The 14,823-nt window shown below is 50.0% G+C and overlaps 1 protein-coding gene across 1 annotated transcript in view; it reads right to left on the minus strand.

The window, feature by feature from the left end:
• The window catches only part of PCCA (propionyl CoA carboxylase, alpha polypeptide), a 363,293-nt gene that overhangs the window by 1,452 nt on the left and 347,018 nt on the right, over positions 1–14,823 (minus strand). The window contains exons 22-23 of the mRNA XM_010831489.1: positions 13,337–13,477; positions 1,770–1,847 (exon numbers count right to left, since the gene is read on the minus strand). Of these exons, the coding sequence (XP_010829791.1) occupies positions 1,770–1,847; positions 13,337–13,477 (219 nt within the window). The remainder of the gene's footprint in view (positions 1–1,769; positions 1,848–13,336; positions 13,478–14,823) is intronic.

Here is a 14,823-nt window from a genome sequence, read left to right on the forward strand (position 1 = left end):
CCAGTCCATTCTGAAGGAGATCAGTCCTGGGTGTTCATTGGAAGGACTGATGCTGAAGCTGAAACTGCAGTACTTTGGCCACCTCACGTGAAGAGCTGACTCATTTGAAAAGACCCTGATGCTGGCAGGGATTGAGGGCAGGAGGAGAAGGGGATGACAGAGGATGAGATGGTTGGATGGCACCACCGACTCAATGGACATGAGTTTGAGCAAGCTCCAGGAGTTGGTGATGGACAGGGAGGCCTGGCGTGCTGCAGTCCATGGGGTCACAAAGAGTCGGACATGAGTGAACGACTAAACTGAACTGGCTGCTTTCTAAGGTCTGGAGCCTCTGGTGTTTTGACGGGCGGTGTCCATCATAATGCTGTGACTCCAGAGTAGAGGGCCTGCTTCCACTGTGAACCGGGCCCCGGGAGGAAAACTGGCCTCTCAGAGCAAGAACCACCAGCCCCACGCAGGCTTGGGCCCGCTCCTCCGCCCTGGGGGGCAGGACTGAGCGGACAGGGCAGGGCTAAAGTGCAGGTTTATCTAGAGCCCCTCAGCACCCTGACGGCAGCTGGGACTCCCTGTGAGACTCTGGGCCCTGAAGACATCAACCACGTGCACGGACAGGCTCCTGGCTCCCTGAGGGAGCTAAGGCCACATTCATTTTAGGATCAGATCCCCAACCTGGCACACTAGCCCTTGGCATGCATCAGACACATATTCTGGGTCCCCCAAATGAGGTCAGGTTCTCATCACGAAGGGAAATCTCGTGACAACAATGCAGCGTAAATGTCAACTAATCCCAAGGAACGCACAAAACAATTTTTACAGGAGCACAAACCAACACGTTCTCGTTCACTTCTTAGAAAGGAATCAGGTATGGCAAGCAGGATTCCCCTGGAGCTCAGATCGCACCAGTCTCTTCTCCCTAAACTGGGAGGAGACTGGGAGCGGTTGTCCGAGGCCCCCTCCAGCTGGGCCCGGCGCCAGGCCTCTGTCCTCCTGGCTGGGGTGGGACTGGGCGTCCCCCTTGGCCTGGTCCCTGAACATGGGTTTCACTTGCTCTTCGGGAGGCAGACAGATGCCGTGTCTGACGCCAACTCCACGGGCAGCCGACAGCACCTCTCTGCCAGGACACCCACTGTGCCCGAGGCTCCAGCGCCCTTTCTGGGAGTGACCACAGCGCAGAACACGGCCAGTCTACACTGCTGTCCCCACACACAAGCCACGCCTCGCTCCACTGTGCGGTGCTTCCAAAGCAAAACACCCTTCAGGAAAGCATCATTCTGCTACAAACGGTGCCTTTCAAGTCAGGAAGAATGATGAAGTTATGCTTAAAAGGACTTTTCTATCTTCTTCGACAGAAAGTACATTTAAGAAGTTTTCCTTTTCACAAATCTCAGTAATACATGTCTCTCCTTTGCTCCCCTCCCTGAATCATGAAGTCCCATGTGTGTATGTGGCCTTTCAGCTCCTCTTGATCTAAAACTGAATTGTTCTCTTTGTGGGGAAATGATCTGGAAGAGTTGCATTAATTTCTACAGTCTCTCAAAACCATCTCCTGCTGGGTCACCTACGTCTCAGATAACTCACTGCCTCTAAGACAGACGTAAACATTAAAAATTAAAGACCCCTTAATTTGAAAGACATTAAGGTGAAGAACAACTGTTCTTCAACCCACCCCCTCCCGCACCGGGAGTCGCACAGACTCTCCCAGGCCCGACGTCTAGGACTCCAAGGTGGAGGCTCCGCTTGCCGTCAAGGTGCGGCCCTTGGGGACGTACCTTGCCAGTCTTCCCGGCCGTCATACTGTTCTGCATCTTCATGGCTTCAATCACACAGATTTCCTGACCTTCTGCTACCTGGAAAACGCACAAAGAGTGGGCAGGCGTGTGAAAAGCATTCGAATTTCGCAACAACGTTCAAGAGGGAGGCTGTTGAGAGAGTCTTCGTCAAAGCTCTGAAATACAATCTCAATGGCAGCAAGAATCTCTTAGTACTTGGGAATTCCCTGGCGGTCCAGGGGTTACCATTCTGCGCTTTCACTGCCAAGGGCCCTGGGTTCCATCCCTGGTCAGGGAACTAAGATCCCACAAGCCATGCAGCCAAAAAAACAAACAAAAGTAGCCTCTGATACTTTATATTCCAAGCACATCTTTGGGGGACCGCAGACAAAGGCCCTTCCCTTGTTAAGTTGTCATCTGAAAACCATCCCTGACAACTGGAGGTTTTGGATGCTGCTGGTGGGGCCTTCCCCGGGGAACCTCTGAATCAACTTCTGCCAAAGAGATGTGGCAGAAACAGAATGTCTTCCGCTTAATCTAAGTGTCCAGAATTAGCACATGTCTACAGACAGAAAGACCTGTGGTTTCCAGCGGCGGGGAGGGGAGTGCATGCGGATGGGTACAGGGTTCTTCTGGGGGGACGAAGCGTTCTAAGGTTGACTATGGTGACGGCCGCCGCACGATTGTGTGAAGAGACCAAACGACTGAGGTGCACACCTTACCGGGTGATTGCATTGTATGTGAACTTCGTCCTGGTAAAGCTGTTATCAAAAGGCAGGCTTTCTGTCTGGAGCCCTGGGAACCAGAGCCAAGCATCCAGGTCACAGGGACACCGTCCCAGCCTTTGCAAGACAAGCAGGTGGCTCCCGGGAGGGAGTCACTCCTCCAGGGAATGACCCCTAGCGCCCTGTCCCCTCCTTGCAAGGGGCACTGACTGTTGTTTGCCAGTGGGTGTGGGGGAAATCCAGGCAGGGCTGCCGTATAAACCCCTGGGGCTCAACCTGGCCCTCCCACCCAGGCCTCAGGGTGAACAAGGGCCCTTCTGGGTCTTCTTTCTCTTGACGGGACAGTACCAGGAGCCAGGCTACATTCTCCTCGTCTCTTTGTGGAAAGAGCCCGCCGTCTTCAAAATGAGAGAGCTGAACCTTCCGGGGCACCCGGCTCTCTGGGGGGCTGCTGGATGCCGGCGCCCATCCCGCGCGGCAGAAATGCCTGAGAATGTTCCTTCCCCGAAATCCCCTGACGATCTCCGAGCCCCCGCGGCCCTCCCCCCCGCCACCCCACCCCGAGCCCGCGCGGCCCCCGCGCGGCACAGGCTGTCTCGCTGGCACCGGTGCTGCCTGAGCCCGCGTGCTCCTCTCCTCTGCCGGTCGGGCGGCGGGCTGCTGCTTCCTGGCACGGGAAATGTGGGAGGAGAGGGGATGCCAAGCTTGGTGGCTGGCACGGAGGCTGGAAAGCCAGGCGGACACGCGGTGCCCGCGGCCCTCCGTGACCCACCAGCGCCTGCCTTCCAGAGAGCCGAGAGCCGACTGCGGGGTCCGTCCTCACCACGTGGGGGGTGTCAGAACGGCCAGCCCGAGAGGCGACACCTCAGAGCCTTTTTCTCTCTTTTCAGAGGCAGGAGGAACCCGGCGAGATGGGAGGAGCCCCGCTCGCATGCCCAGCGGGCCCAGACCACGGCTCTCAGAGGCAGCGCGTCCAGGGCTGGCCGCACACGGCAGCATTCCCATCCAGGACGCGCGTTCCGCCCTCAGGGCCTGCGGAACTTTCTGGAAAGTGGATCTGAAATTCGGCAATGGAAGTTCCGTCTAAAAAATTGTGATGGGTTCTCCACCTCCAGGCTCTGGGAGCTCCTTCCTCACAGAGGGAGCCGCGGGCGCTTGCATAGCACCCTCGCCCAGCTGAGCTTCCTCGCTGGTGTCTGAGTGCCCAGAGCCCGCCTCTCTGTCCTCAGCCCCACGGGCATCTCTCGGAGGGCACCAGCGTGCCCCTCCGGCGGCTGCTTGGCACTGCCGGCCAGACAGAGCCCCTCACCGCTGCTCTACGGGATCTTCCAGAAAGTGAACTCGCGGTTAATGTGACTGTGAAAAAGACACGAATGAACCTGGGAGATTTCCGGTGGTCACCCAGGGGGCGGAGCCCAGACTGCCCACGACGATGCCCAGAAGAAACGCGTAGAAGGGCGGGGCGTGGACCGGCCACAGCCCCAGTCCAGCTCAAGCCAGCTACGCTGGAGGTGCAAGCAGAGCCTTGGAGCCTGGCGGCAGTGGAAACGCGTAGAAGGGCGGGGCGAGGACCGGCCACAGCCCCAGTCCAGCTCAAGCCGGCTACGCTTGATGGCCAGAAGCTTCTGGGACTCCAGTGACCTGCCGGTCCCAGCAGCTCTGTGTGCCAGCAGCCAAGGAGGGGACGTACAGGCAGCTGCGAGGGGTGGGTCCCCAATCACACACCAGAAAAACACAACCTCTGATCCAGCAGAGATGCTCGGGAGAGGTGGGCAGGTCCCCTAGCAAGAACCACGCCTTCTCCCAGGTCGTGTCTCTCGATCGACTATGAAAAAGAAACCAATGAACCTGGGAGGTTTCCAATGGTCACCCAGGGGGCAGAGACCAGACTGACAAGGACGCCCAGAAGAGTTGCTTAGAAGGGCTTCAGAGAAAGTGCCCGCGGATCGGAGTGCCGCCCTGCCTCGGGGCCCTCCAGACTCCCTCTTTCTTCTCATCCTGTCTGCGCTCCCTCCTTCTTCCCCCACCTCTGCTGGTCTCGACTTGTGTCATCTGGTGGAACTTTAATTCATGTCTCCTTCTGCGCTCACTCATTCACGCACAACAATCTGCTCTGTGGTTTGCTTTCTGCTCCTTGGTCCCTAAAAGAGGAAAAAAACTCTGGGATAAGTTGTTCCCTGATGCTCCACCAAACAGTGAGACGCGGTGCGGTCAGCAGAATCGTGTTATGCACGCACGCACGCACGGCACGCAACCGTCTAGACGCCCGTGAACCTGACCTAAATTCACGCTATTTCATCCCTCACCACTCTGAGGCAGGGAAGCGAACACAGTACAGGCCGGACGTCAAAGAACAGACCGGGGCTGGGACTGTGGCTACTCCCCCGACCTTGGGGGCCCACGGGGTCCAGCGCCAACAATCACCCGGGCGGTAGGACACAGGCCTCAACAATCTGGAAGCTTCCTTGTCCAGGGTGTCCTTTCCTTGTCCAGGGGTGCCTTCCTTGTGCCTTCCTTGTCCAGGGGTGCCTTTCCCCCTCCCCTCCCCGACCTCCAGGAGCAATGGAACACCGCCCACATCTCCCCCCTGTGCTCGGAAAGCCGGCTTTAAGCTGGCTGAGCAGAGAGGGCGCTCGACGGCCGAGTCTCCACCCGACAGCGCGCACGCGGGACCAGGGCCACCGCGGGGTTTGCGGGCGCACACTTCCCCGACACGCCGGTGGATCATCTGATAACAGACTTAGTGATTGTGACAGGACGTCTCCAATGTCGGGCTTACAAAATGGTCACAAGCCTCATGCAAGTCTTTTTGATAAACCTACTCAGCCTGATGTACTTGGCCGCTCCCTGTCTAATTGGTGTAAAGTTTGGAAGTCTGAATCCCGTATCTTTCATCCGGCTTATTGCGTCCTCTCCTTTGACACGGGGTCAGGGTTCACATTCGCATCCGATTATCGGAGCGCACTCATTAGGCGGGAGCCTGCCTTGCTCCGAAATGAGTAAGCCGCGGAGAAACCTCGGCCCATTTACTCGGCAGATTTTAACATGTTTGGGAGGCCTGAATGTCACCCAGCACCGCTCTGGGCTGAAGAGTTTCAGACATCTCCAGCTGATGATTAATTGTGAGTGATGGGAAATAAAATCCAGTAAAGCCAGCTGCTTGCCATGGTCGGCAAAATGACTCTAATGGATATAGGCTGCCAATTTTCCAGTTTTACTGGCAAGTCTTCCAAGTGTAATTAAGGGAAGTTATAAATGATATGGAAATCTATCAAGTTCCATTTATTTTCAGAGGACTCTTTCCCCAGAGACTTTTATCTTCAAGCTTATAGTCGGCTTTGTTGTGCTAATGATTTAAACCACTTCTTATTTCTGATTAAAGCCCCCAATATCCTTCCACCGGGTTTGCTTTACTCCTTCCCCAGAGACAAAAGACACAGAACCTTCTCCAGCACGTGTCCCTCTGGGACACTGCTCTGGCCTGAACGCATTTGGCAACTTGTATCGTTCCAATTGCAAAGGCAAGGAGAAAGCTCCAAGAAGGTGCAGTGGGAGAAAGAGAGGAGAAACAGGGGAGAAAGAGCTCCTCCAAACATAAAAGGAAGCTCCCTCCCGCAACCCCAAGTCCAGACTTGAAAGCTGCGCTCAGGACCAGACATTCATCAGAAGGTGCTGTAGCTCACTAATGTTATTTGATTTGGAATAAAAGCATGAAAATGATGGCAAAGGCCTAAAATTGGAGATGTGAAGGATGACTGCACAGTATTCCATTTCTCAATTTCATCCTTCAGAGCCACAAAATGGGGGTGACACAGTGACGGGATGAAATTTACAGTAACAGCTGTGGTCTTTCCACACAAGGGAGGCCCTTCTAATGGGCTGAGGTCTGTTTTGAACAGACGGGGAGTAACAAAACAAGGCTTCCTATTAAGAGTGTGCAGTCATATTTCTGATGAAGAAAAGGATGGTGGGAGTCGGATTTCCTTTAAGACAGTCCCTACCCTCTTCTGTCGTCCACAACCAGGGCTGTTTTAAGGCGTTATCCTGGAAATAGAGGAAAGAGGCCACAAATGGCGTGGAGGGCTCCCCCCACCCCCCACAGGCCTGCTCTCTAGCATCTCTAGGATGCATGGGGAACTGCGCCAGTGGCATATGGCTTTCTACTGCGCTGAACATTCAGACAAAAGACAGGTTCATCAGTCATTGGAGTATCTGGATAAAAAATTAGCTCCTGATGGATGGTATTTTGAGCTTACCTGCTGCTAGTACATTACCAGAGAAACACAGGTTTTGAAACCCACATGACATTAGAAACTGCAGACCATGAAATACGACACGTGCAGGAGCACATAATGTACGCCAAATTATACAAAATAATAAATAAGCTGTTTAAGCCCTCTGCCTAAAACTGGGCCCGCTGCAAGGAACCCTGGGTCACTTCTACGCAGGCCAATTAATGCACAGCATCTGCTGTATAGAAGCAGGGCACGAAGCACTTCCGAATGATTTCAGCAATTAAAAGAAAAGTGTTTCCTGCCTGTTCAGACAGCAACTGTTTCAATGCAAGAGTGAGCACCAAATCACTGCATGCAGCTGAAAAATTAAATCCCTTTTTTTGGGGGGGGGCTTGGGGGGGGAAAGAAGGTTGGGTGGGAAGAAGAATTTTTATGGAAAAGGGAGCCTTCTTTTGTTGTCCTACGTTCTGTGTTTTTCTGCCAAATTAGACAGAAGGCTCGGAGGGCTCAGCGGCCCGCCCTGGTCTCCCCTTCTGCTGTGCTGGGCCACCCGAAAGCGGGGATCAGTGTCAACCCTGCTGCCGACTCCACAAAAGTGAAAATCCTTCAATTACGGTTTTAAAGGCTGTGCGACTGAGAACACAGGTGCCTGAATGCGGTGCATTTTGAGGCCCTTAGATCTGAAGACAGACGCAGTTAACAGCTACAAGCAAAAGGCATCTCAGATTTGGTTAAAAGGCAATGCGAGGATCTGATTATAATAACTTCCTCTTTCTGAGCTGCTAAGATAGGCTGGGTAATATCCCCTGATATTTCCCGAAGAAGAGACGTGCATTCACATCCCAAGATCTTCATGTAAAGAGGGTGGGAGAAGAGACCCCGGGAGACCGGGCAGTGTTTAAACAGTGATGGAAGGAACCATCATCGGATTACAAAGAAAGAGCAGGCAGGCGATGGAAACGATGCCAAAGCCCTTATCTGTAGCATGAGGCCTGCTTTACTGGGTCTGGGCACCCAAGACTCCCTCAGGAGGCTGCTGCGGGGAGAGGCACTGGCCCAGCCTGGCACTCCTGGGGCCCCAGGTGCCCCCTCACCCTCCCACCTGAGGCTGCCATCCTGGCCTGGACGTGAGCTGGGCATCAAAGTGGGGAGCTGAGAGTCTGGGGCAAGAATACAGAGAGGCGGCCAGTACAAAACACATCCAGCTTTTCAGGAAATTCCTTAAAATGAAGAGAATTACTACTTCCCACCACCCCAAAGTGAACTCAAAACTGGAGTCAGAACCTCTAAGTTACAAAGAGAACCAGTTAAAACTGATGTCACTGATGGTACCTTTAACAAATCACTCTGAATTCTCAATCTATGTGAAGTATGTTGCTTTAAAGGACTCTGTGAGACAATGACCTTTTAAAAATTTATTATTGTTATTATTATTTTTAGCAAAATGGCAAGAGAAGATATTTGGAATCTCCTTAAGATTGGGAACTGTCATCTTCAAAAATGTTTAAAACAAAGAAAACATGTTGCCTCACCCCAAGGAGATCATCCCTTGAAAAATAAAATCAGACGCCAACCTGCAGACATGCCTACAATATCTGATTGGTCCACAGAAATACTTCATTTTATATTGATCCTTGTCAAGTTAAAACTGTAAAAACTCCCCAACTGTTACCACCAACAAAAACTCATCATTAACAGTCAAAAATAAATGTCATCTGGAGAAGACAGAAAGGCCAAATTCAGGATGGCCATTCCTCTGAAGAAGGCAGGGCAGGAATTCTGCTGGGCAGAGGCCACAGGGCACGTTCTCCGTATCGGCCATTTTTTGTTAAATAAGTAAAATCTGAAGGAAAATACGGTGAAGGTGAGCAGAGAGCATATGAGTGCGTGTATTATTATACTCTGCAATGTTCTCTATGTCTGTAGTATTTCATAATTTAAGGTTTAAAAATGTTCCAGAATGAACGCACGAAGCTATACCTGCCTTGGAATACAGCCAGGTGTGGGCCAAACACTGGCAGTTTACCCAATACACTGAATAACCACCGCTATGTAAACGTGGAAACAACGATGGCAATTATTTCAGGATTGGAAATCCCAGATACTGGAGACTCTATCCAACATCCAGGCCTGGTCCTCCGCCAGAGAGATGTAGCTCTCAGCACTGGGCTGCGTGAGGACGAAGTCACCCCCACCCAGCCCTTCTCCTGTGGGAGACCTGCAGGCAGAGGCGGCCTCACAGACGAAGAGGAAGGTCTCCTGGCAGGTTCATTCGAGACTTCCTTCAGTCTGCAGTAAGCGCAGTCACAGGTGGTTCAGGGACGCAGGGCAGCTCTGAACCACCTGTGACTGCGCGTCTCCAGGGCAGTGGACGTCCCCACCCACCCCCGCCCCCAGAGGAGCACGTGCTCGGAGGAGTCAACCAGCGTGAGTCCTGGGGGATGCGCCTACTACTGATTCCACACTTTATGTTCTCCTTGTGCACTTTATAGAATATACCTTTTTTTTTTTTTTGGCCCAAGATAATTGTTCATGAGAGCGGCAATCTCCAACAGCTAAGTACCCTCCTGCTAACAGTCAGTTTCGCTCCAAAGTGGATCTTCCTCATCTCAGCCCCAATGAACCACTCCAAACTCTTGTCTTGCCAATACTGAACAGGCTAAGTGGTTAAAAAAAGCAGCAACAGGTACTTAATACCGATCTATGATTTTACCTGGTCTGACAAACTAGTAACTTACAAAATAATAATTAAGAAAGACGGAAATGTAAATGGGTATACAGCCTGCTTCTGGTTCATATCTCACAGTTTGTGATGTATTAGATGGGTATTCTTTTTTTTTCTTGTAATTTCCCATTTTATTTACGTATAACTGCATACATTACTGTATAAATTTAAGGTATACAGCAAAATGAGTTGAAGTTCATATATCATGAAACGACTACCACAATAAGTTAATATCCATCAAACTAGATGAGCATTTCTGATGCAAATCTGAGATGACTGTAGAATCTAAACAGAACTAGAAAGAATCTTACTTAAATGCAATATTAAAATATCCCCGTGGGTTGCCTCATTTTTATTTTTTCTGATATCAAAATCAAAATGAAAATTGTACCACAAATTCAGCAGCACTAAGTCTAATGCTGGGGGAGAAAATGTATTCAGCATCATTCTGAAAGAATATGTATTTTTAATATTTTTGTTCAAGAAATCATAAAGACAGTAGTTTCAAAACTTAAAACAAGTTATCTTTTAAATGTCAGCTTTGATTATAGAAGTGCCCCTGGTTTATGATATTGTTAAATGTATAGAAAAGTAGGTATTTTTCAAAATGAAAAATCAGTTATTTTAAGATTGTTTTCAGAAGGAAGATGAAAAAGGCACATAGGAAAGGCATATAAAAGTCACTCTGGCAACTGTTTTCTGAATTAAATGTGTGATTCTAGCTGTACCCAATCCACCCTGACTTCATGCTTATATGCATTCTACCACTTATGAACTAGCATTCCCTCCCAACATATTCAAAAAGGTTATTACACAATCATTTAAAAACTGATTTCCTACCACATTTAATGTCAAACAGCATGTAATACACACTGAAAAAGTACTAGCGACTTTTGCTGTGTGAACTTAAAATGAGCACTGAAGAGTAAAACCCAGCCTCTGTGCTGGGGATGTGGGGTGGGGGGGTGGGCAGGGCGAGTCCTCTCCTCACTGAGCTCTCTGACCACCTCTAAACGGCCCGACCAGCTCTAAAGGGCCACCTTGGGTCATTTTGTCCTGAGGCCCTTATGCTCTTTTAAAACTCTTTACTTTGCAGAACAGATTTGCCCTTTATTACCTATGTGACACGCTACAGTACCAGGCCCACCATTCCAAGACGCATCAGATTTTACTTAAACTAAATATAAAAATTACAGATAGCTGGCATTTAAACTATACGAAATAACATTACAAAGAAAAGCAGAATACAGGTAGGTCCTTCCTTGTTCTCAGTGTTTTCCTTGCAAATACGCAGGATGACTAATTCCACTATCTTTCTACTGATAAGAGGGGAACCCTAGCCAAGCTATTGTTACCGCCAAGAACAAGACAACGTGCCCTGCCGTGTCCTCAGGTATGGGCCGTGCCTTTGGCCCAAGAAAAGTTCCTTGTGTTCTCATTACGCAAGAAGGCAGCATTAATTGTAGAAGCTGTTAGGAGAGCAGGCAACTAAACGTCTCACCCCCTGCATCTGGTTCGGGTCTTAGCAGTCTGAGACATTTTTTACAAATAATAACTCACGGGAGAATACTGCATTATCGAAATACAATGATACAGGATATGAAAGGAAGTCCTGCAAGGGCCAAAAGCGGCATCGGAAGCTGGAGAGAGAAAGTAAACGCCACCTGCCCTCCACGAGCAGCCTGGGCACACAGGTGCACACCGACAAGCACGGTGCCCGGGCGATTCTGTGGGCCTCCCCCGAAAGCCCGTCACGTGCCCTGTCTTTAAAGAAATCCTTAAAACAGAGGCCCCAGTTCCTTCTCAAGGCAAACCACTCTTGAATACCCACATTTAATTATCGGTGGTGGTCTCCGATGTCTGCTGCTGCTGCTAAGCTGCTAAGTCGCTTCAGCCGTGTCCGACTCTGTGTGACCCCATAGACAGCAGCCCAACAGGCTCCCCTGTCCGTGGGATTCTCCAGACAAGAACACTGGAGTGGGCTGCCATTTCCTTCTCCAATGCATGAAAGTGAAGTCGCTCAGTCATGTCCGACTCTTCGCGATCCCATGGACTGCAGCCCAACAGGCTCCTCCACCCATGGGATTTTCCAGGCAAGAGTACTGGAGTGGGGTGCCATTGCCTGCTCCATCCGATGTCTGAGCTCCCCCCAAATGAACCAAGACCTAATACCACACTGTCCCATTTTACTAAAATGCTGTGCTTTCCCACATTAAATTATGAACCAGGAAACTGAGAGTATGAAGGCCAAACCCTTGTGGTCTCTGGAGCAGCTAGGCCAGGAGGAAGCTCTTGATGTAAAGGAGAAGGCTGTGGGCTCCCCGTCCTCCAGGGAGGGCACCGCCAGCCTGAATCCCACCCCTACCCCCATCTCCCAGCAGGAGCAGCCTCCCCATCCTCTTCCCTCCTCTAAGGCCCTGATTCAGGTGTTAGAAAAGCAAGGATTTCAGTTAAACACTGACTGTTTTTTCCTGAGTGCAAATGTGGTTTTATAATTAAAGCCACGTACTTAGAACTGACAAGCTCAGGATGGCTGTACACAGCCTCTATGGCTTCCAGAAAAAGCTTAAGGAGGAAAATGAAAAAATAAAAACAACCAAAGCCCAACTCCCTCCCACTGTTTACCAGCCTACACTCCTAGTCGCTAGGAGATTCCACTGACTGCTCTGCTCATGGAGTGGGTATAGGCCTTCTCAACGTCAAGGCCAAAGCCTTCAGAAGGAAGTGATACAAGGCAACCCCCACCGCCATATCCAACCCAATCTTGAATCCGCATCACCTTTCCCAAACCCTTGACGCTAGGTAGCCTAACAGTCCTAAAGAGGGCTTTCTTCTGGGGATGTCAGTGCTTTCAAACCTAACAATCCCCAGCTCTGAACCTCTTTTAAAAGCCAGTACTTCCATTTCTGTGTCATCAAGTAAAGCAGTTGTTGGGTCAGTTTTCCAACTTCTCATTATCAGTTTCAGGCCTAATCATTTTAAAACAACTGAAATCAATCATTTTTTGTTAATATTTGCTTACTGCAAGTACTTTTTTAGAAGCTAATGCCAACCAACTACATTAGTTTTTCTCAACATTAATTTACTTACGTTAATAAAGAAACAGAGAGGCAGTTTTCATGTCATCTTGACAGGAAAATGCATAAAGGCCTGTGACATAACTGAGACACAAAATGGAATCACCGTATCATCCGCTGAAGACCACGGTGCTTGGCTGTGCTCCCAGCGCAGAAATAGAAACGCAAGGACTGAAGTTCTCCCTGGAAACCTTCCCGTTGCACCTTTGTTTTCTTTCTACTTTTGATGCTGATCAATAGATTTCTATCTGTTCTAGGACAATGACTGTATCCTACCAATCTGTCCACAGCAAATGACCTGGAGACTGAACATGTGAGGAAACACTAATAATATACCCTTGATTTATGCCTTAATGTCACAAGGTCAAAATAAAAATTCAACCTCTGATCCTACATTTTATTTGGGAAGTGCTCTGGTACCACACAGATTACGGCAATAACTTTCCTTAGCACCCTTCCCGTTTATTCCAGGATGCGTGCCAAAAGTTCCCCCATCAGGGGGCTATTTCTTGGTATGACTTCTTCAGGAATACTTAAACCACAGAGAGCTAGAGGGTAAATAGGAATTTTAAATAAACACTTCTTGAGATGCTGAATTTGCCAAAGAAACAATGGATCTGGCCTTATTTCTGTTCCAGTTTCCCTGGGTCGTTGGGCAGGAGAGGCGCTGAGAGAGACTGTGATATGAAATGCTGGACAAAGAGCGCGCAAAAGCTCCTCTGCTGTACTGTGGGGTGACGTGACTCAAGACTGGGACCCTGCCTCGGTCTCCCCCCGCCCCCCGGCAGACAGGGTCGGTCCTCACCAGGTCCCCGGGCTTGACAGAGATGGCCACCACCACGCCAGGCATTGGGGAGCGCAGAATGCTGCTTGTGTCCTCGGCAGCTTTTTCCAGCATAAATTTGTTCAACTCTGCAGCGAGTTTGGTGAGGATACGCACCTTGTACTACAAAGGGGGAGAAAAAAAAAGTGAGGTCACATGATGAACTTTTCCTCCTCCAATGCAGCAATTGTTCACAATCCGTTTTCAGCTTTTAAGTCACACCACCTCTGAAGTCACACGGTTTTCCACTACTGCACACGGAAGCGAAACGCGCTCGTTTGCTTCTGCCCTGTGTTGTGAGCCAGCTGTGTACGAAATTTCTCGAAAGCGGAACGAGTCCAGTAATTCATTAGTGACAAACAGTAATATCCTGTATCATTAAGAAAAACATCTTAAAACCTTACAAAGAAGACAGAATTTTCCTGTATTCCCTTAGAAACTTTTCCCAGCGGACGCGCATTCTGCAGCTGGGCCGGCCAGCAGAGCGGCGGGTGCTGCCAGCACTCACCGGTAGGTGGCAGCAGACGGCTGTGTCAAACCCCCGGCTCCCCGGAGACAGCGGCTGGACCGTGTTATCAGTAAGTTAAGACAAAAGGTTTTGGTGTTCATTTGGGGCAAAAGAATATTTAAAATTCAGGGTTTTTTCCAGTGACATCAAAAATTATATTCATGATTGAAAAAGTTACTTTTTCTTTTTAAGCACAACATTACGTGGTCCTTCCAGCGTTAACAGGATGGTTAGAGTTGATGAAAACGAAATATAACGTGAATATCCTCTACACCAAGAGACAATAACTCGAGATTTTTAAAACCACTGAAGGGAAACAATCTGCAAGCCCAGGACTTTAATGGCCCATTTTCTAGGTGGCTCTCAAATGATGAGGGGCACATGAAAGGCAGCTCAGTCCACCAGAACATTTCCAATACAAGGAATTTCTGCCCGGTATGGGGGGTGGGGGGCCCATCCTAGATCTCTGTGAATAAACACACAAGCCAGGGTTTGGTCTGTCCAGAGACAAGACACGGTTGGGGGAAGTGTTGCTTACTCAAGTTAGAACCACCACCTGAAGATTTTTCTGATTCCTACCAAAGAGCATCTCCCCTGGGGGCAAGAGAGATGGCGTGACCAGGCAGCTCCATTTTGTTAGAAAAAAGCAGTTGTAGCTCAAAGGCTCCTTGGGCATCATGATGGCAGGGAGGCAAAAGCCAAATGGAATCACCCTTCATCCTGTCCGGGGCGGTGGACATCTCTAAGTGTGCTCTCAGGGCCCACTTTCAAAGGCATGTGGGGGAGGCTGGGGGCGGGAAGAGGGCCCACGGAAGAACCTGATGGCCTAAATTCCGAGCGGACTCGTGGCACTGTGACAGGTTGAATAATACCGTCTTCTGCATGTTTTCCTGTACTCCTGAGCGTGTGCTTTGCAATCCAGACGTACACGTGTCTGCCAGTTTCTGAAGGATATGATCCT

Source organism: Bison bison, unplaced genomic scaffold, assembly GCF_000754665.1.
Source record: "Bison bison bison isolate TAMUID 2011002044 unplaced genomic scaffold, Bison_UMD1.0 scf7180017864527, whole genome shotgun sequence".
Lineage (NCBI taxonomy): Eukaryota > Metazoa > Chordata > Mammalia > Artiodactyla > Bovidae > Bison > Bison bison.